A 21,027-nucleotide genomic window follows, 5' to 3' on the forward strand; every position below is an offset into this window, starting at 1 on the left:
TCCAATTCCACAGCATTCTCTTAGATGAGAGGGTTGTATTTTCTGTAGTACTTCAGGCAATAGGAGAGAAAGGATGAAGAAAAATAGCATTGATTTTTGTAACACCACCATTACTTTTCTACTCTTTACAAATCTTTATGTTTGTTTGCTTTTCAGACTACAAATACAGAGTTTCTTAAGCTGAAGTAAAATTTTCTGAGGTGCACTTACTGAAAGAAGTATCTGATGAATTTTACTATTTGTATATGGCAAATAGACGTTGAGAAAGGTAATTTGCATTTATTAGTCTTATGATAAACTCCAAATTTCAAGTGACAGCACCACAAAACAGCATGCCCGACTGTACTCAGAAGCCAAGTTAGGAAGCAAGCAAGCAGAAAGGGGATCTCAAGCAAATCTGAGGTTCAGAAGCCTTATTCATCTTCCCTGAAAAAACCTATGCAACAGTGGATCGCATCCAACAGGATACTCTTTGTAAACTAGAAAAACCCAGTTGATTTTATAGATTCATATGTAAAGTCTTGCTTTTTAAGTTGATATAGATTTAAGACATGTTCTAAATAGGAAGGACACAGCCTCTAAACCAGAAAAAAGTTGGGAATTTTCAAAGTAATACAACGAATGTGAGGCTGTCTCCTGTTTTCATGCTATAAATAGAATTGTGAAAGGAAATAAAAATAAAATAGACAGTACTTTAACAAAGCATAAGACTTATTTCACTGGATGTCAGCCTCTGTGCTTAAAGTATAAAAAAAGGCACATGGCCAACAGAAGAAAGAAGAGTGACAAAAAGGAGAAATTAATACAAACTACTCAGTCAACAGCTACAGGCTCAGGTTCTCCAGCAATACCTGGAAACAAATCCTCAGCTGAATGAATTACAATAAAAAGAGAAGTAGGAGAGTAGATTGATATATAAGTTTTAGTCATCTAAAAGAAAGAGGTAAGGTGAAATCACTTGTCTCTTAAGAACCACATCTCTTGTTGTCAAGGAGACCATCTTAACTGATGGATAGCTAACCTTTTCACAGAAACCAATGGAAATTACCATTAAATGGATTATTCAAAATAATTAGAAACTGGAAAAGAACAAGGAAATGCAAAACCACCAATTAAATCTGCTGACAGCAATTTACCAAAAGCTGATCAAGTGCTGAAGGCAGAAGGCATTATTTTATTATATATTAAAATAATGCTTGTGAAATTCAAACTTTTTGTCTCCTTTTAATACAAAGGATATCACTATCTTTAAAATAATATTACCCAGTATTGAGTGTTCCAAAAATCCCACTTAGAGCCTCTCTTTCCAAATAATATTGAGGAGGGGTGTGCAGTTTTTTTGCCTTCTGGGTTAGTATTTGTATTATCCCATATAATTGCTCACATCCTGAAAGCTTTGATAATCTGGAGATATTAACATCAAACATCACAAAACTGAAGACATGATTAAAGAAACTTATAACATTATTAAATATTTCATGCATGCGTTCCCTGCAAAATCTCACATTAGCTTGGTTTTCATTTGTTGCATTAGGTAACATAATTCTTTCTTCATGAACATCTCCAAACAGATAGTTCTATCTGGATGGATTTTTTTCATGAAAGCATAAAGGTTTTTTTTCCTCCAAACCACCGAGTGTGCAACTTTGACAAATTTATATTGGAATCCTGCCTCACTTCTTGCCACTTTACCCAGACACTGAAGCCAGCTGGCTCCAGATTCAAGCAGCCTGGAACAAGCCGGCTTCAAAGCTGCCGAGGCTTGGCTCACAAATTCCCACTTCCTAAGCAAGTAGAATCCTACTTCTTTATTCTCAAAACTAAAATCTGCCTTAAAAAAAAAAAAATCCCTTCCATTTTAGGACATTTCTAAAATATCTGTTCCAATTGCACATGTTAAACAAATTTTCACAACTGATAGAGACAGTTTCTATCTGAATAGCTAAAAGATCTGTCCTTGTCTGCCCTGTACTAGTAGGACAGGACTTCAGCTTTAGTGACAGATTAAAAGGACAAAAAGGAAGTTCTTAACAACATGAAAGGGGCTAGTAATAAAATGTTTGTAAGTACAATAAACAATGCCAGAAGAGAGCACAGCACCACAATAGGAGCTGTAAAAGTACCATTTTTTGGTATGTTTCATTATGAGTCTGGAGACCTGTATTATACACACACAGTGGCATTAAGAATTTGACCTATCTCTTCTACCTAAAGGGCACATAGTCTTACTGGCCAGAAGGATACTGACACTGATTTTTTTCAATTACATATTAAGGATAACTAATCTGAAGTCTGCACAGGGCATTTTTGCTATAAACATTTGTGGATTGATTCACAAACCCTATGTCTACAATCAGACCTCTTCTGGCATAACTTTACTAAATGGAATAAACAAGTATATAAACAAAGGTCTATTGAAGTTCCCTCAGACTGAAAATTTTTCAGAGAATCACAGTGGACAAAGCTAAAAGCCTGTAACTCCATTTCATGACAGTGGTGGCTGTTGTCAGTGTTGGCCTCTGTGTATGACACCGTTGAAAACTGCCTAAATTTCTGTTGCATCACTAATTGGCTTTACTCATTTGTTAACATTTTCCTGAGGTGTTCCAGCAGCTCATGACACTTAATTTCTAGAAATCTTTTTAACGTTTTGTGCACTTTCAGAAGTCTTCTAAAGATCCTACCGAAACCACAGTAACACGTATGAAAAACATAGCCAGAGCTTATCAGTGCCAGAGGCTGCAGCTGGGAAAAAGGAAAACCCCTTCATATTCCCTAGATGTTTTCATTACAGTAATCCAGTGTATATTAGTGTGTGGAAAAAAAAAATCATAATATATCATGTCTCAGAAGTGTCTTTCATCTGGTTTAGGCCAATTTATTTCTATTCCACAAAACAGACGATGATATTTTTTGCAAAATGGAGTGAGTACCTGCATCCTTCTGATGTGACAATGGTACAAAACCAGCTGGAACCTTCCAGAAATGAAATGATAACCTCTTGGTTTACAGCAATGCAGCGCATGGGAGCTTGGAAAGATCTAAGTTTTATGTTCACTTAAGAGAACAATGACAATTTCTCAAACAAATATCTTAGCACATTAGCAAGAATTAGTTTTTTAAACTATTGTTTCAATTCACCATGTCAGATTGTGATTTTTCTTTTTTTTTGTTTTTTTTTGGCTTGGGATGAAAGGTCTTTGCTAGTGGCCTAATATAAGGCACTGGTGAAGCAGGAACCCCAGCCTTACTATGGTGAGACAGACACAAGCTCTGCCAGTTGGAGAACCAGCAGAAGCTAAACACTGCAGAATCTTCTCCCCCCCCCCCCCCTTTTTTTAAAATCTGATTTACTTGTCAATTTTATGCTCAAATAACTGCTTTTGAGAACACTATGAAATTCATAGCAGCCAAGGTAACAGCAGCATAGCAACAGACGTTGCTACTCAGAATAGAATCGTAAGAACGAGTCTCCTAACTACATCCTTCCAATCTCACGCATACAAATGTACATAGAATAGCCTAAGACATGCATGCTTCCAAGTCTAGTTGGGGCTCAAAGTCTTAGAGCACCAGAATCAAGAACACTGTATCCCACAGTGAAATACAATGCAGGATGCTAAGATTCCCTTACAAAACTTTCTTCAGCATCTCCTCAGCAATGATACTAAAAGCCAAGAAGGTTTGCTGTGTAAAACTAGTCCTCAAAAGACACTTCCACAGGTAATCCAATGTTTCCAAACCCCATATCTGCCTATGCTGTGAGAGGAAGTACACTATTATTCACTGGTTATGACTAAGAAATATGTCAGGGCAGGGCCTAAGCACCAAGCAAGTGTCTCTCTGGTCCAAATGGCATACCCCTCTTCATTAAAAGGCATCTATCTTCAGGTTGTACATAATGTTACAACTATAAAATACACCATATTTTCAGGAAAAACTTATTTCATGAGCATCCTCTAAGACTAAGTAAGACGTATATCAGACTAAAACTGAGGACAGACTAGCAGCGCTCATGCCAGAATCTCTTTGCAGGAATCCTCACACAAGAAGGATGAGAGGCCTCAGCTGAATGCAGTCCCTGGCTGTGGAAGTGCGACAAGTGCCAGAGCAGGACTGCTTTCTAGAACACCATGAGAACAAGTCACATCTCAAAGTTTAATTGCAACAGAAGCTCATTCCAAGTAATCTGTATCAACTGTCCACTAGTTTCAGATGTCCCTACAGGCAACACAGATACATACAAATGTATCTCCTGAATTACAGAAATCTCACACTCTGCTACAGGATAACAAACTCCACCATGGGACTATGAAGTTCTAATTTTGATGAAAGTTGGGGTTTTTCTCCCACTGGAAGGAAGTTCCAGAGTCTCACTTTTCCAATAACTTCTGGTCTACATTGTCATTAATTTATTTTTATGCTGTCATTGTCTATTAGCAGAGTATCTCCCTGCCTCTTTTTCCTACATATTAAATAACAAATGTAATAAAGACTGGAAGAAGTTAAACATCCAAACCAAATGCCTTTCGTTTTTTTTCTAGCAGGGAAAAATTTCCACTGCCTTTTCAATCTAATAATCCTCTTCTGTACTCATTCTAGTTTGTGGAGCCTTAATCCCGAAATATCTGATCCTGGGAGTTCAGCTGTCTGTGATACAAGGCCTAATTCTGAAATAGCAAAGCCACACATATTTGGCTTAAACTTTTGATAAAATGTTTTCAGTTGTAAGAAAGAGCCTTGACAAAGTAAAAACAGCCATTTGAGATAAGAAAGGGAGGTTGGGGGGAAAGAAGCTATGATGGCTCAGATGCAGCAGTAAGCAGCTTGAAAATTCAAGAGCAAAAGCATTGACCTGAATAGGTATGAAATAGTACAGAACAAAACCATGGAGTTTGACAGAAATCCAACAAGGCTGATGAACAGCCTATTGCAAGGGGAAATGGAAGCCAGTCCTTCCTCCCTGCTTTTACCAGAAATACTGAACATGCCAGTGCTCTCCTTAATAGGTTGCAAGTCCCAGCTAGGACCAAAAAATAGCTTCCTGGAACAGCAAAGGATGCCTTACCAAAATGACCCAGAGAGGGAGGGCTACAAGTTGGACACAGTTCTTCTGCTCTCAAACACACTTAATCAAAAGTGCACTTAAGGTCTTGACAGGGTCTTAGATCTTGTATTTCTAGAAAGTAATCTGTACACGTATTAGCTTCAACTACTAAATGGAACAAAGGATGTTTAGAAGTAACTGAAGTAGTTTAGAAGTAACTAAGGCACAGTCAGAATAGAAAGTGGAACAAAACCCTAAAATTCAAAATTAGGCAACAGCTACATCAAAATGTGTTCCCTAAAACATTAAATATCTGAACATTAAGTCTATTAATAAATGTATGCCTTGCTTCCTATTGCATAAAAGGTCAAAAATATAATAGCTTTCTGGATTTGATATTATATTGCTCAAAGACAAATCAATTTAATTAAAACTTTCGGCATAATAGTCTAAATGCATTTATCACAAAGTCATTCAGTCACATACACATTAAAACTTCTCAAGTAAGGTATGCTTTACAAAAGCTAGTACTTTCAAAACAACCTGAATAGCTTTTGAAATTGTTTTTAGTTGATACATAAGTGATTTGAGTAAAATTTCACTGGACTAAAAACTTCCGAGTATGCCTGATTTGTATACTCAGTTTCACACTTAAGGTAGCAACCAAGGGTTCTGTTGACAGACATCTAACCATATGAATTTACTGCATTTCTTTTTTTTCCTGAATCATTTAGTCTTGATAGAAAATACTATAATCTCCTGGAAGTGGGGTAAAAAACCCCCAAAACCTAAAAACTCTATACCAGAATAAAGATTTTCTACAGACTTAGTCCACTTAAAGCATTCATCAAAACCCTGCTTTTAATGAGGTCTAAAATTACTCAAGGCAATAAAAAAACCTGTTACTTGTACCTAGACATATGAATTGGAGCACTTAGTGCTCCATTTCAGGAAAATGTTCAGTTTTAACTCTGTACTAACTGTTAATGATGCTAATTGGTCACTGTATATTTTAGAATTGTTATGAAAAGCAATACAATCACATGTTTGGGGTTTTTTTGCAGCCTTTTCAGTATATTTATTTTTAAATTTTCTTCTGTATATTGCTATTGTATGACAGAGTGCTAAGGATTAAGGAAAGCAGCACAGAGTCTGCAATGCAATGAAGTAGCTCACATCCTGACTATGCACAGCATATTTATATCAAGAGTAAGAACAGAGTGTGCATTGCTTTAAAATTCAGCACACAGATATAGCAAAAACATAGTAGGAGTTGAGCTGGCGGCTTCTGGTACAGGCCATCAGGACTCCAATAATATGAAGACAGAAAGGGAAGCACAGATGAGGAAAACTGCTTTCTGGAGGAATCTGACAAAAATGGAAAGTGGCTGATTACAGTGGAAAGAGAACATTAGTTCCAGGCACAAAAGCAATAGATATGTAAGAAAAAAAATTCAAGTAATTCTGCAGAACTGGAAAAGCCAAGGATGAGAGGTTAGAATTTGATCTAGGGGGGAAAGGAGTATCACAAGAGCAGTAACTGACCTTAGCAAAGAGAGAGGAAGTTATGGCAGAGGGAGATTTACATTGCAGTAAAAGTGAAACATGATGTAGAGCAGATTTGGTAAGGAAGTTAAAAACAAAATAGAGGAACACACAACTAAGCAGTAGAGAGAAAATGGCAGAGGAGAGTTAAAGTTGTCAAGTTTACAAACCTGAATGACTGGGAGAACACTGAAGTCACCAGGGACAGAGGAAGACAGGTAAAAGGGAAAGATGTTTAGATGGAAAGCACTTCAGTTTTGCTGAACCTGAAGTAGAAATGAAACATCCAAGAGACACTGAAAAGACAGGAAAAGATCTGTGACTGGGCAGCTAGTGCAAGCTGCGTGTAAGAAGGCATACCTGAGAATCACTCTCAACCTCTGACAGCCCATGACTTCCGTATTGCCAAATGAATTCATCCTACTCTCTGAATATTCACTGCCAAAGCTCTAATCAAAATATACTACTACAGTGGCTAGCAAGTAAATCTTATAAAAGAGTGGTTTTGTTCATTACAAAAAGCTTCCATTCAAAAGTAATTCCTCAGTGTAGCATCTTCAGTCTCGACTCAAACATCAAGACCCCAGGGCACTGTACACACAAAAGAGCAGTAAAATCACTGCTACTTGAACAAATGAAAAGCCTTAGTTTTGATTACAGTATTATGTTACAAACCTACAAGCTTATACAATGTTTTGTTTACTTTTTAGTAATCTACATTTTGCAACCTTTAATGGTATCAAGGGCAGTCAAATAAGGTTTTAATCCAGTTTGTTAACAATTACCGATTTACTATCTGAAAACTACATGTATATAAGAGTTTCCAACAGCAGAAAATGTATTTGGAATACAAAGAAGAAGAACCCAAATATTTTAACCTTCACAGAACTGTAGAAATGTTAGCTAGAAAGAACTTCAAATCATCTAATTTTGCACACAAACATGATTAAGATCAACCTAAATGACAAGTTACTCTAACTGGGTATTTTACAGCTGGCTAACAGCAGGGAGTCCATAACTTCCACAGATAGCTTGCGTAATCTGTGCTACTTTTAGTTGGATTTTTTGCTTAGTAACTGAAATTACTTTAAAGGTACCTCACAAGCTTGCTCACTCTCAGTCATTTTTATGCACAGGAAGATCTGCATTCCCCCTCATCCTCCTCAACATTTAGTTCTTGATTGAAAAGACTATATTCTTTCACAGTCTTTGTCACAGGTCAGTCAGTTTTCTTAATATGTTCATGTTAAACTTTGCTGGATTCACTTTAGCCTGTGTGCATTTATATTACAGTTCAGTTCATTTTTTCACCAGCATCAAGAAAAAGGGAATAATTGTTCTTCCTTGACCCCCCATACAACACTACTGTTACTTCAGCACCAAATGAGAATTGCTTTAGATTCACAACAGCAAGCAAAATGAGAACGTTATTTTCAAATATGTCAAGACTTGATTTGAGACAGTCCTCTTACAGATATGAATAACAACTTCTAAGATGACCATGACAATGTACTTTTAGTAATACAATTAAGAATTCCATGAACCTTTACAAGCAAAGTAGAATTTTGTTGGTTGAGCTATACGGTTAGTTAGAAGATGCACCTCCATATACTTTGTGTCAAGGTAAAAGAATGAGACTACAGGTGACCTTTATAGTAGGAAATTTCAAGTCTTGGGCTAGATGAGTAGGATTTTCAGAAGACAAGTCGGTAACAAAAAACTCATGGTACATTCCTCGTTTCTTAGCCAATGCACGGACTACAGACAGCCCATCCTTCCATGCACTTGTCTTCTTTCCTCCCCCATGTACTTCCTACAGACTTTGGCTTGTGGCAGCTGACAAAATTTTAATTCTTCTTTCCTGATACCTTCCCCTAAATGACAGTGCAAATTTTAAACAGCAAGCTAGCTTCTTTCTAGGTTACTAGTTGCTTGAACCGTGTATGGCCCTGATAGGCCATGAAGATGCTGCCTGTTTGCGCTTATTATAACTACGTTACAGCCAGAAGACTATTTCTTTTAGAGACATTCATATCTCTTCATCAGAAGATATATCTGCAATACCCTGGATAAAATTCAATTCCATCTGGGTGGGGTTAGATGGGAATGGAACCTGTGTGTGTACCTACACACACAAGGATACCAAGCTATATGCTATACTAATGATAACTTGCCTGCATATGTGTTGGCCTTGTTCAAGAGATCTGCGCATGCATGCATATCAGCAAAAGCACGAATTCCCAAGCAGTTGATAGGGTGAAGCTGGGATTCCAAAAATTCACAGCAAGTCCTTTTCACATCCTGCAGTTGCAAGAGACCAGCTGCTGGGAGCAGTACCTGTAAGAAGCAACAGGTGGTTACCATCCCCATTCAATTCTGAGATTATACAAGAGTATTATTCTCAATATTAATAAAGAAAACAAAATAACCCATTAAAAAACTAGGACTGAAGCAGGGAGGAAAACTGCAGCCCTATGTGACTGAAGAACTTAAAATTCAATATTAACATGATTTTGCAAATACCAGTTAAGATTTAAAATAATGAGCAAATCTTTACCACCACGTTCACTGTAAAATCATTCCATAGATTATAATTCTCACACTTCATGTTAACTTTTCCAAATATCCTTTCACAAGTTCCCTTCTTACTGTTCCAAACAGTCCATAATTAATCTCAATTCCAAATTTTCAGTTTAGATATTTCTTAAAATCAAAGTTTTCTAGACCATGACAGAGTACGTAAATCTTGTTTACATGCAAGTACTGGATATTCTGCAATTTTTCAGCATCAATAATAAGCATTATATGGGACTTTTTTTGGAAGAATGGCATTTAAAAGCCTGCACATATAAAACATTCTCTAACTCATTAAAAACCCATATTAATAAGGAATTAGTGTAAATTACATACTGCCCTTCAACTTCCACAAAGCAAGTAAAAATTAAAGAATAATTAAAAAAAATCCTATAACATACACTTCATTTACCCACTAAAACTTTATGGGATTTAGGTGAACTATAATTGTGCTTTGAGCAAAATCCCATACTGCCATCTACAATTTCTTCTTCATAATATTTTTATTTCTGTGCCTTTAACAGTTACTTTAATGAGACTTTTATTTTAGAACATTCAGGTGTGAAATTGATGTTAGCCTGCATCTTTAGTGGATGACAACACGCAAGATTTTAACATGGAAATCTTGCAGCTGTTCACTTAAATATACAGAAAACATATATTATAGGGCTGCATCAATAATAAGCAAGAAATAAAAAACACACCAGACACCACCAAATGGGCGTATTACTCATTAATATTTGCTTTTCATTTAAGCAATTACTTGGCAAGAATTAAAGAGAGTCAAACAAGAAAACTGGAAGAATAACGAGGTCTGGAAGAGCAGAATAAAACAATTTAGAAACCTATATGACACTACATGTAAGCAGCAGAATATACTTCTTTATTACTCTTTGGAAGATGTTTTAGTAACTGTGTAGAATCAAATATTTGCTATCGTCTTTGTAAGCGTCTATCTTCTCTGTGTCTAAAGAGCTAATATTATTGTTTACTCTTTAGACTTTCTTCTTGAAATAAAACTAAAAATTATGACCCAAACTAAAACAAAAAGGACATCAGGTGAAATAATACCTTGTAATGAACCCTTGTAAAGTGAATGTCTGCTTTACACTTCACTTTTGATCCTGTTTCTGTGATTTATGGCTGTTCTCTATTGAGCTTGCCATATATGAAGCCTCCTTGAAAACCATCTTTCTGTTCCTCAACATATTAATCCCTAATTTGAAGCAATAATCCACTATAGTGTATATTTTGCATATTTGGCTATCAATGTGGACAGCAAAAAGGAAAGATCATACGTTTAACAAAAGTTTGCTTTGAGTATCAAATGCTAATGAAAGAGAAATGAAGGAAACACACAAATGTGATTGCACTGACATACAGACTGCTCCTAAGCAAAATACCTGAAAATTAGTTTAAATCTTAGATAATCCTTGAAAATATCAAATCAGTCTAACAAAATAAATGGAGAAGATTTGTAAGTAATAAGCATAAATGTCACATAAAGGCACACAATTCAAAACAACATTAGTAAGCTTAAAGGTTACTAATGACAAGGTTAAAACAGTGCAGTGAAGTAATTTTATTTTAGCATATGTTTATGCAAATGTAAAGATAATATCAGTAAAACAATTTCTATTACAACTAAAGTATCAATAGTTATAACAGTGAGTAAATAATTCCTTTTGTAGTGAATTCTAGGATAAAATAGGATCATGAAATTAAATACCAAAAATCAAGGCTAGAAATCTAACACAAGCATTTATTTATAGAACTAGCCCCAGTTTGCTTACAAATCAGGTAATTAATTGAAGAACAGTCCTAGGTAATTTTAGGCATTTTATCTGTATAGTTTAGCAAATAATTCTGAGAACACTCCTTGACTGCTTAAATGGATTCAGTAATGTATCCATTACAAAAATATGTAAAATCATGATCAAATCAGTAAGCAAAATGGAAAGGTGAAATATGAGAAGGGTATGCAGAAGGATTTAAGATTTGTATGCACAGTCACACTGAGACACTTGCTCACTCATATGAACAATGAAGCAGTGTTACAAGGACTAGAAGACCACTCTTCATTATGGGAAATTCTTAAATCATTGTAACTGAATTTGTACAGCTACAGATTTCAACACATTTTAATTATCAGACAATAATACATTTAAATCTAAATATAGTTATGTGTATATCATTACTAAAAAAGAAAAGAGAGGCAAAGTGCATGAAATTTATCCCACTGAAATTACACATTGGGCTTTGGTTACTAGGCAACAAGAGCTGGGATGACATCGAGCTATCTTCATTTGTACCTATAGAACTGTTTGCCTCGAAGCTGCAACATTCAAAAATAGAGTTTCATCACAGGCAGATTCACTCTACTGAAGCCAGGGGCTGAACTACAAAGGAGAAAAAAGACCAGAACAACCCAAACTCCTCTCAAACACATTATAAAAAGCTTTATTAAAACTGCAGTACAGATTAAGTTTAGCTGCTGCTGACTCTAAACTGGTAGGCTATAGCTCAGATTTATTCCCAAAAATAGCCAGTAGAGGGTATCCTAACTTTCCTTTAAAGATCAAAAAGACTAATATGCATACCGCTTTGTACTGCAAGGAATGCAGGGGGGAGCAGTGCTGGTGGAAATAACCTCCAATTGCTTATTCTATGAAAATGTATCCTCATCACAGAGGTTGTTGTTTTTATAATCAAAGAAACTGAACAGATTATAATTACAGATGGCAAGTAAGAACTCTTGTGTGTGTCAAAATTGTGATGATGAATTGTGGAGTGACTGCTAGATTTCCTAGAACAGATCATTTAACCCTTACAAGTCTCTGAAGACAATTCCCTGGTTATCTCCTCCTGGTTCTGCAGTGATACTCCTCTTCCCAAAGCTGTGTACACCTGTCATGCGAAATATGCCTTTCCAAACCCACTGAAACAAAAAGGACTGTGACCAGGTACAAGTATTTGTTTTAAAATCCACCTGCAGTGTCACCTGTATAGTCAGGAGAGATCCAGTTAAGGCCCTAAAATCGGGTGCCTGTTTTCACTGGAGTAGATTCAAGCCCTTCAAAATGATTCAGCTAGACCATCAACCTGTATCTGAGACTGCTGTCCTCTCTTGTGGGCCCTTCAGGTACATGCCAGGAGTATGTTGAGCGCTGAGGGTACTAATGTTGCCTACAGCTTTTTTCCCTCTTTTTATCCAGACAGCATCATGACTCTGTTTACTCTTGTGCAGCCAGACATATTTACTTTATGTGACCAAAGCATATATGCATTGAGCTCCGAGGCAAGGAGCAGCCAGTACAGGCAGGCATCTCTCCTGTCAATGCACAAAGAACAGATTCACAACAGTCTTGGGGAGATACAGCTTGTGTGACCAACAAGCTGCTACAATGGAAGAAGGCTCAAAGGAGATGGGCAAAGGTGACGAACTCAGGAAAGAATGTAATGAATGAGCACCAAGTGGTGTACAGAAAGCTCAACTTACCTCAATACAAGAGGACTGGAGGGTAACCTTTGTTTTAGATATATGGCTGTACCAGCGAGTCAATCAGGTTGTGTAAACAGCCTTCTCCAGGATTATCAGTAGAGTGTAGAATTTTCCCCAGCTAGCCAAACCAGTGAGGGGGGGAGGTATATATGCAGATCAGCCCAACATTAACTATTAAATCTGACCAACCAACAGAAGGAGCTCTGAAGAGAACAATGGGCTTGAGCTGGTTTTAGCCCAGTGAACTGGGGATGCCCAACATCCTGACAGTGGGCAGAGACCAGTAATGGGAATCACTTTTGCATGGCAATTCAAATGTATATTGCAATAGTTTTATTGTGCTTGTGTTGTGATTTCAGTAGATTGCTCTATTTCTCTAAATCAAAGCATAACACTATGCAGCACCAGGTCTCTTCAAGTCAGTAAATTTTACATCAAACATTAAACCCTCCTTGTGGGTTTGACCTCTGAAGCTAGTCAAAGAAGCTACCCTGGAGTGCCTCCACATCAGACAAGGAGGTTCCTCCTCTCCAAAGGCTGCTAGTTGACCTAACAGGCATCCCCTGACAGTATATTCGCTTCCTAAAGTTCATTGCTGCAATTGTCTTGACACAACTCCCACAAATCGGTACCACACATAAGCTTTTAGTAACGGTCCGGCTAGCTGAGAATGGAGGAACAAGTCCAGTGAAAACAGACACCAAGATGATCAGAGGGCAGGAGCATGTGATATTACAAGAAGAGGCTAAAAAAACTGAATTTGTTCATCCATAAAAGAAGACAAAGGAGAGGTTTTTTTACCATCCACAACTATCTAATAGGAGGGTAGAGAAGAGTGAGCTGGACTGTCTTTGGAGATGCAGTGCGACAAGACACAAGTAGGAAAACAGGAAAATCTGACTGGAAAAAAAAAAGGAAGGTTGTTTTTTGTTATTTTATGTTGGTTTGGCATTTTATTTTGTGTATTTTATTTTCTTTATACCATGAGAGTGGTTAAGCCCAGGAAGATGTTTCCCCAAGAATTTGCAGAATCTCCACACTTGGAGATATTCAAAATTCAGCAGACAGGCCCCTCAACCTGCTTTCACTGGATCTGATTTTGAAAAGTTCAAAGTAAAATTTAAATTTATTAAAGCCTTCTGCCTGCTGATTTAAGTCAATTTGTTTCAGTCATTTTATATCAATAATGCTATCATCTTTCCACTCCTCTTTGTACCGACTGATTCTCCTAACATATTGTGCTACCTGCAGTATGAAGATGCCTAAGGCAATTTTTTGATCTGCACTATTTTTTACATTCCCTGGATTTCTTTAAGATTTCAGCCATGAATTCTTGCACAAATTCAAATTGATACCCACCAACAATACATTACTATCAGTATAAGGCCCATTTGAAAATAATGAACAACATATTGCAGGGTTTAGGAATAAAACATCCCACAGCATAAACAAACCCAAAATTTCTCAGAGCATGAAAGTACTCGGCAAGCAGATAAGCCAATAAAAATCAAAGCGGTGTATGCCTAGAGAACTGAATAATGTGCTGTCTAAAAGCAAAAGATTTCATTCTTTATCACATGGAGGGGGAAGAAAACTAATCTGTAACATTAGAAAAGAGTCTAACCTAGGAAAATAGATGTATGCAAATCCTAACACAGCAATGCAATACAGAAGCGCACAGGAAAGCAAGTTACATCCTTGCTAACTGCAAAGATTCCATATTTGCAGTTACAACATTAAAATGAAATAAATTTCAGAAAGCAGCAGTTATGTCAATGCCTATCATAAAACAAATCTTGAGTAAATAGAGTTTAACCTCTGTTTCTGAGGTTTAAATAACCATTTAATCAAACTGAACTCCTTCACTTACTGTTTATACTACCATGGCATAAGGAAGAAGGAAATTAAAATAATGGTCAAAGATAATCTACATTTTCTTTTTTTTTTTTATTATCATCTGCATGCATCTGTGCTGTAATTAAAACTGTAGCTTGTAACTGAAGTGTAGTCTAAGTTCTAGTGAAATCATTCAGCACTGTATAGAAATTATGCTATTTGGGAGTATGCATACAAACCCACTAAAATAGATACAAACATTTTAACACTTGCATCTGTGGAATAAAATGTAGACATTCCAATTTTGGAAAATTCAGCCTTGTTAGCATTTCTATATGAACCACATTTGCAAGTTAATTGCCCTGCTCCAGTGTTAAAATATGTAAGTAAGATACTGTACTGAATTTAAAGATGCACATGAGCTGCAAGTTTTGAACATGATACCATGTATCTCATAAAACATACCTTCTGGGTATCTTAACATCCTTAACTTTATATGCTATAGCACAGTGAAGATGTGAATATATAAATTTGTCCTTTAGCTTAATGAGCCCCATCCAATTAAAAATCAGCTGCAGGTGGCAGTTTTATAGTCAAGAGGAAAGAATCAGACTGCTGAACAAGATACAGTCCTATTCCTTCACATCCCCTTAGTACTAGACAAAAATTGGTAGAGAACCGTTTCAGCTGGAAAGAATGAAATACTTGTGAAAATGTAATATTTTGAATGACTGACACATTCTGCAAAAAACTAAGTAGCTCCCAACTTGGAAAGAAGTGTGACATTAAAATGGACTGTAAGGAAGAAGCAACTGGGTTACATACCTGCTTTTTAACCAGCTCATAATCTGTACTTAAGCGTCTATTTCAGTTAGTGAGATGCAATTTCTGGGAAGTAACTGATTTGCTCAAAAACTGGCTTTAGAAGAGACACCACTATAAAAGATTATTCTGAATGAGCTACTAATTTTAATTAAAACCTTTGGGGTGCAGATGGGTTTTTGTTGTTGTTATTTTCTTGGGTTTTTCTGAAGGGGCTAGGTGTGGAAGTTCTGGGAGGTTTCGGGATGCAGTTAGGGGTTCCTGAACTGCAGAAATAAGATTAATGAAGCAAACAAAGTAACAGAAGGATCACTTTAATCACATAATACACTACACTTAATGGTATCCATCTGTTCTAAAAGGGAGAACCATGCTTGAACCACCCTCATTGGCTTGAAGATTCTCCTACTCTTCTCTATCAGAACAATGTCTTAACCACCACGTAACAGTGCATTTTGGCTTAAGCCTCCACACAAAAGAGACAGGTTGATTTTCTATTCTGATGGTTATTTTTTTTAAGTCATGAGCCTTTCATATCCTCTGCTGCTGTTAAAAGATACTGAAAATAGAAATGAAACATTGTCTCATTTGGAGTGGAACACTCTTGAACCTAAAATAATTTTCTTCAAAATTTTAGATTTTTTTTTCAGTGAAAGAATGGCAGTTTGCTTTGTTAGAAACAGAGGTTTTGATATGAAGTTTGATCACTGAATTTAAGTACATGCTCAGTAAATCATCTAAAATAAAAGCTCAAAATCCTTCATCATACTGTAATTCAGTGCTTAAAAGATAACACAGCTGCATAAAAATACCTTATATTTTCTTAGGGCTGGAATAATTTAAACAAGACTAACTAGTTTGAACAAAGCCAATTGCTGGTGATAGTCTGTCACTCAGAAACTGGACAATTTAGTCTTTAACTACGGGAGCTGAAGTGCTAGCCAGTCAAATTAATCCACAAAGCTCCTCTGCAGAAGGATTAAAAGAAGCTGGAAACACTAAGTAGGCAGGATAACATAACTCTATATGGTCTTCAATCTTTCTGTAAAGGCTGACCCACACAAAGAATCGCTGCATCAGCTGATACTTTTAGCTAATGTACTTCAGCTTTAAGATCTACCTATAACATCTCACACCTTCACTACCAAGACCACCCTCAGTCTCAAACCTCACTGATAGATACACTTTGGTTACACCAAAGATGACTGTGATAGAAATATTTTACAAATAGTCCCTAAAACTAAAGAAGTAAAAGACTGACAAAGGATAAAAATGTTCATGTTCTGTGTTTCCTAAAGTATAAAATACAACTTTGGGGGGATTGAGGGGAAGGGCATTGAGGAAGAAATTGTTTTCTGGGTTTTTTTTCTATATTACAAACTGACTGCTTTGTAACAAACAAGTATTTTTCTCATAGTATAACTGCATGTTTTCTGGCAATCTTAAAGAGAAGGATTGAAACACCATTTGCAAAGCCTTAAATCCTGTGCTGGAAATAGTGGCATAACTGGGATAGTAGATTATGAACCTGTTTTCTCTGTTATCCCATTCTCTGCATCCATACTACTGAGTTTTATAGTAATACAAACCTGAGAACTAAGTGCAATAGAAAAAGCATGAAATAGAAATACTTTGTGTGCTTACCTTCAGTACAAAAATTTTGTCAAGATTACCATCTAATGTGCAATAAATGGCCCTTCAGTAAACTCAGACATTCAATTACTCCAGGCGTTTAGTGTTACAGTTATGTTTTTATATTTTACTGAGATAATGTCTGTGGAGACGTTCAAAACCTGCCTGGACACATTCCCATGTAACCTCCTCTAGGTGGCCCTGCCTTGGCAGGGGAGGTTGGACTAGATGGTCTCTAGAAGTCCCTTTCAACCCTAATGATTCTGTAATCTTTTACTTACTCAGTTTCGTAGAGCAGACCATAATTATATTCTCCTAGAAATGTCAGAGGAATACCTCCTCCTCAAGAAAAAAAAAAAGGAGGGGGAGGGAAAAGGGGGCATTAGGCTTAGTGACAGATTTCATAATCACTAATCTAGATACTGTGCTTATAAAATTTGGGTATATAGGAACAGAATTCCCAACACAAATACATCTCTAGGCTCCCATTTGATTATTTTTTCTTTCAGATGAAGGTTTAATACCTATGTTTCATGATTTAAAGCATGACCAGTATCCAGAAAACACAAACATTTTCAAGAAAGCCTTTATTCAGTTTCATCTAATGTGGCAACATATTGCTGAACCTAGTTGCAAGTAAGAGACGTCAGAGAGTCTCTTCTTTAAGTGGCTTAATTTACTTGTAATAAGCACCTTGAATTTTACAGGGAGGTAGGCAGGCACACACACTTTTATTTGAGCAAATGACCTCTGCACTTTAAGTTGGCAAAGGGCTGTCTTTCAGGTTTTGCTACAGGTAGCCTTTTAGTCATACACATAGATACATAGATGACTATGGTAAAGGTCATAGCTGAGACAAAAGGAGCTGCTTTCATCAGACTTGACAGAGTAGAGTCTCTAACACAGCCTAGCAGCATGATGATTTTAAAGATCACAGACTCAGAAAAGTTGCACAAGCTGCTCAGTCTAGGAAGGCAGTTTACATACAAAAGTTCTTATTCATTAATGTCTAGTAAAGGGCAACCACATCCTTGCAAGGCAAGATGAAGGCATCAGGTTTTAGAATCAGAAAACTTGTGATCTCAGTCCTGATTACTTGTGACTCACCTGTTGGTCATCATATCTCAGTTTCCCTTTTTTTTCTTTCAAATAGTCTATTCAAGACTGTAAGCTCTTTTGGACCACATCATCCTTATAGCATGTTGCTGTAATACCTCTCATAATGGAGTCCCCAATCCCAGGTGGCCCATAAAACAAAGGGTTAAAAATATTTTCCAGGCTAGCGTAGAACTTCACAGTTTTTCACCTAAGTATATATTCAAATAAATGGGTAAATTCCCTGTCTTCTAACAAGAAAAAACAATGCATGCCTCCCTAGCTAACAGCATGAAAAAAACAATTTCCAAATTTCCTTCTACAGGCTCTTCCATTTGCATGTTAAAACCAAACTTCAGTTAAGAAAAATCGGCAGTGTCCAGTGCTTTGGAGGTAAATAAATGTAAGGGCTGCAACAGGACAAGAGCCTGGTCTTCCAGGTTTGAAAGGGAGCAGTAAAACATGGTGGTGGAGGCTACAGTTCTGGTTGGTAGGTCATGGATGCAGGCTTCTTTTGGGAGTAGAAGGGTAGAAGATAAAATGGAAGAAATTGCAAAAGTTTTGCCCCTAGAACTGTTTTTGTTTAGCTCTGCTGTAACCAGATAGGGATCCCCTCCATGCTCTCAGCCATGCTGGAAGCAAGTTTGGCATCCGGCTCGAGACAGAATCTGTTACATCATCCTCCCTTTCCCAGTATGTGGTCAAACCTAGTATTCACTGAAATAAAGCTTCACAGCATGGCTATGCTTCTGTCAGCACTGTGTCTTCCTCTGTCTTTCCCCCTTTCGAAAGAAAAGGGGAAGAGGAAACCTAGGATGGAGGAAAGCAGAACAGATGAACCCAACCCAGACCTAGACCTCATATGATCTCACCTAATTAGGGAGGTAAACCTTACAGGGTGAAAACACCTGCTTTGAAAGACAGTCTATCTAATAGTAACCTAGGGTTCTCACATAGTCATTTCCAAATTAACCAGCACAGCTGGAAAAAGCGCACTGCTCACCTTCTGCATCCTATACAGCTCCTTTCATGCATTTTGCAGCAACATACTTTATTCATTAGGCATACACTCTAAGTGTAATAACAATAATACATATGTACAGGTATGGCTTTGTGCAATCCTCTATAAGTATCTTAAAGAAAAACTTACTATCTTTAGGCATAAGTACATAACTCTTTTACCCATAAAAGGGTATGCGGAGTCTCTGAAACAAATAAATTTTGGAAGAAAAATAGACTCCTTGTTTAGTCATCTCAGAGTCAAGCCAAAAAAGGCCTTAATCTTCTCCCTCTCTTAAATGATAGCTTTTCCATGCCTTTAACAGCTTTAAGCCTTTCCCCAAAGTGTGCTATTCACGTCATATTTTAGATCATCCAGCAGAGTGTTACAGGTGAGAACACAGATTTCTACAATGACATACAGATGCTGCTGTGCCTTTTTTCACACTCCTTTTTAAAACATCTATTTCACAATGAGCAGAAGTTTTCCTAAGGTGACTACAGTATGTTATTCTATTCTGGGAAAAGCTGTTAATGTAAAACATAGCAATACGTAGGAGTAATTCAGATTTTTCTTTTCATGCATTGCTTTACACATTCCAACATTAAATTTGGTCTGCTAGCCCGACATCTAGCTTAGCTAGAAAGCAGTAAGATTTTCTATTTTTATCTGGTATTGAAAAAAGTCCCTAAATCAGTTTATCACCTACATCTTTTGCTACCTACTTTTCAAAACTAAAGAAAATCTGTTCTTTGGAAGCTTGTGACAGATTACAACCATTCAGATACAGTGAAAGCCAACTATTTATTCCTATTTGTTCCTGTGCTCCCTAGGGATTTTTGATCTATTTATTGCTCATCATGTGACAATATAGGAGGGACTATAACTAACTTGACTTTCAAAAGCCTTTGATACGGTTATTTCTGGACCACTCAAAGAATTACAGGAGGTTTTTAGGAGCTATGCACAACTCAAATAGAATTCTAAAACATATGGAAAGTTTGAGCTTCCCTTATGTTACCTGACACTAACAACAGAAAAAATTCTTTATAGTATCTCTGATGCTCAGGATCACCAAATAACATTGTACTGATTTACTAAAATATGATTCGAAACTGCAGGGAATAGCCACCTAGAGAATTTAACATTTTTTTCATAGACTCAGCCACCTCACTTTAAGTTTCTTGTCCATAGGTATGCAAGAATTATTTTTATATATATGTCTATAAAATCCTATTTCCCTAGTGATGAATTATTCCTATTCATTTACTTCAGTGCCTCATCTTTGATCTGTAAGAAGATGCACTTTGCATCTTCTTACATATGTCCATCGGCATAACTGGGACTTTCTACCTTACTTATTTTTTGGCACCTTGCTCATGCATGGCTTTGGCAGCCTACACTCTCTCCTAAATCACTCATTAAAGAAACAATATGCAGGAAATGAACAGCTGTTATATTTAGAGCTGTAGTGCTGAGTGAAAGTGTTTTATTCTTTTTATCATTTAAATTAAACGTGCCTGTTTAAATCCTTCAGTGACTTCCCATTCACCTCCCACAGCAATCAGAATCACATGCTTCTGAAGCGAAGGATTACAGATCAGTATCTCTTCTATAATGTACTCCTGCCTCAACCTCACTTCTGTCTCACCCCATCACCTCCTCCATGAGTTTCTGATTCATTCCTTGGCTCTTGCTTAGACCATGCTGACACAGCCAAGCTACAAGACTCTTTACTGCCTTTGCCCAGAAGTGTCTCTTCTAAATATACAAAATTGAGTGGGTTTTACGCCCCTTCAAAATATCTTCTTAAGGAACAAAAATTCTGAAATAGGGTAAATCTGTGATTCAGTCCATAAGACCTCAGTCTCCCTCCAGAAGAGATTCAAGACTCTCTACCTCCCACACACACTGGTGTTTGATAGTCCAAGACAGTCTTTTACAGCCTCACCACAATTTTCATTCATTCCTCAT

The 21,027-nt window shown here is 36.8% G+C and overlaps 1 protein-coding gene across 1 annotated transcript in view; it reads right to left on the reverse strand.

Annotated features, from left to right (window-relative positions):
- Positions 1–21,027, reverse strand: part of KLHL2 (kelch like family member 2) — a 60,380-nt gene that overhangs the window by 15,568 nt on the left and 23,785 nt on the right. The window contains exon 5 of the mRNA XM_061475486.1: positions 8,767–8,929. Within this exon, the coding sequence (XP_061331470.1) occupies positions 8,767–8,929 (163 nt within the window). The remainder of the gene's footprint in view (positions 1–8,766; positions 8,930–21,027) is intronic.

This window comes from Pezoporus flaviventris, unplaced genomic scaffold, assembly GCF_033815535.1.
Source record: "Pezoporus flaviventris isolate CSIRO_AGI_PZ_B2104156 unplaced genomic scaffold, CSIRO_AGI_Pfla_v1 ptg000002l, whole genome shotgun sequence".
Classification (NCBI taxonomy): domain Eukaryota; kingdom Metazoa; phylum Chordata; class Aves; order Psittaciformes; family Psittacidae; genus Pezoporus; species Pezoporus flaviventris.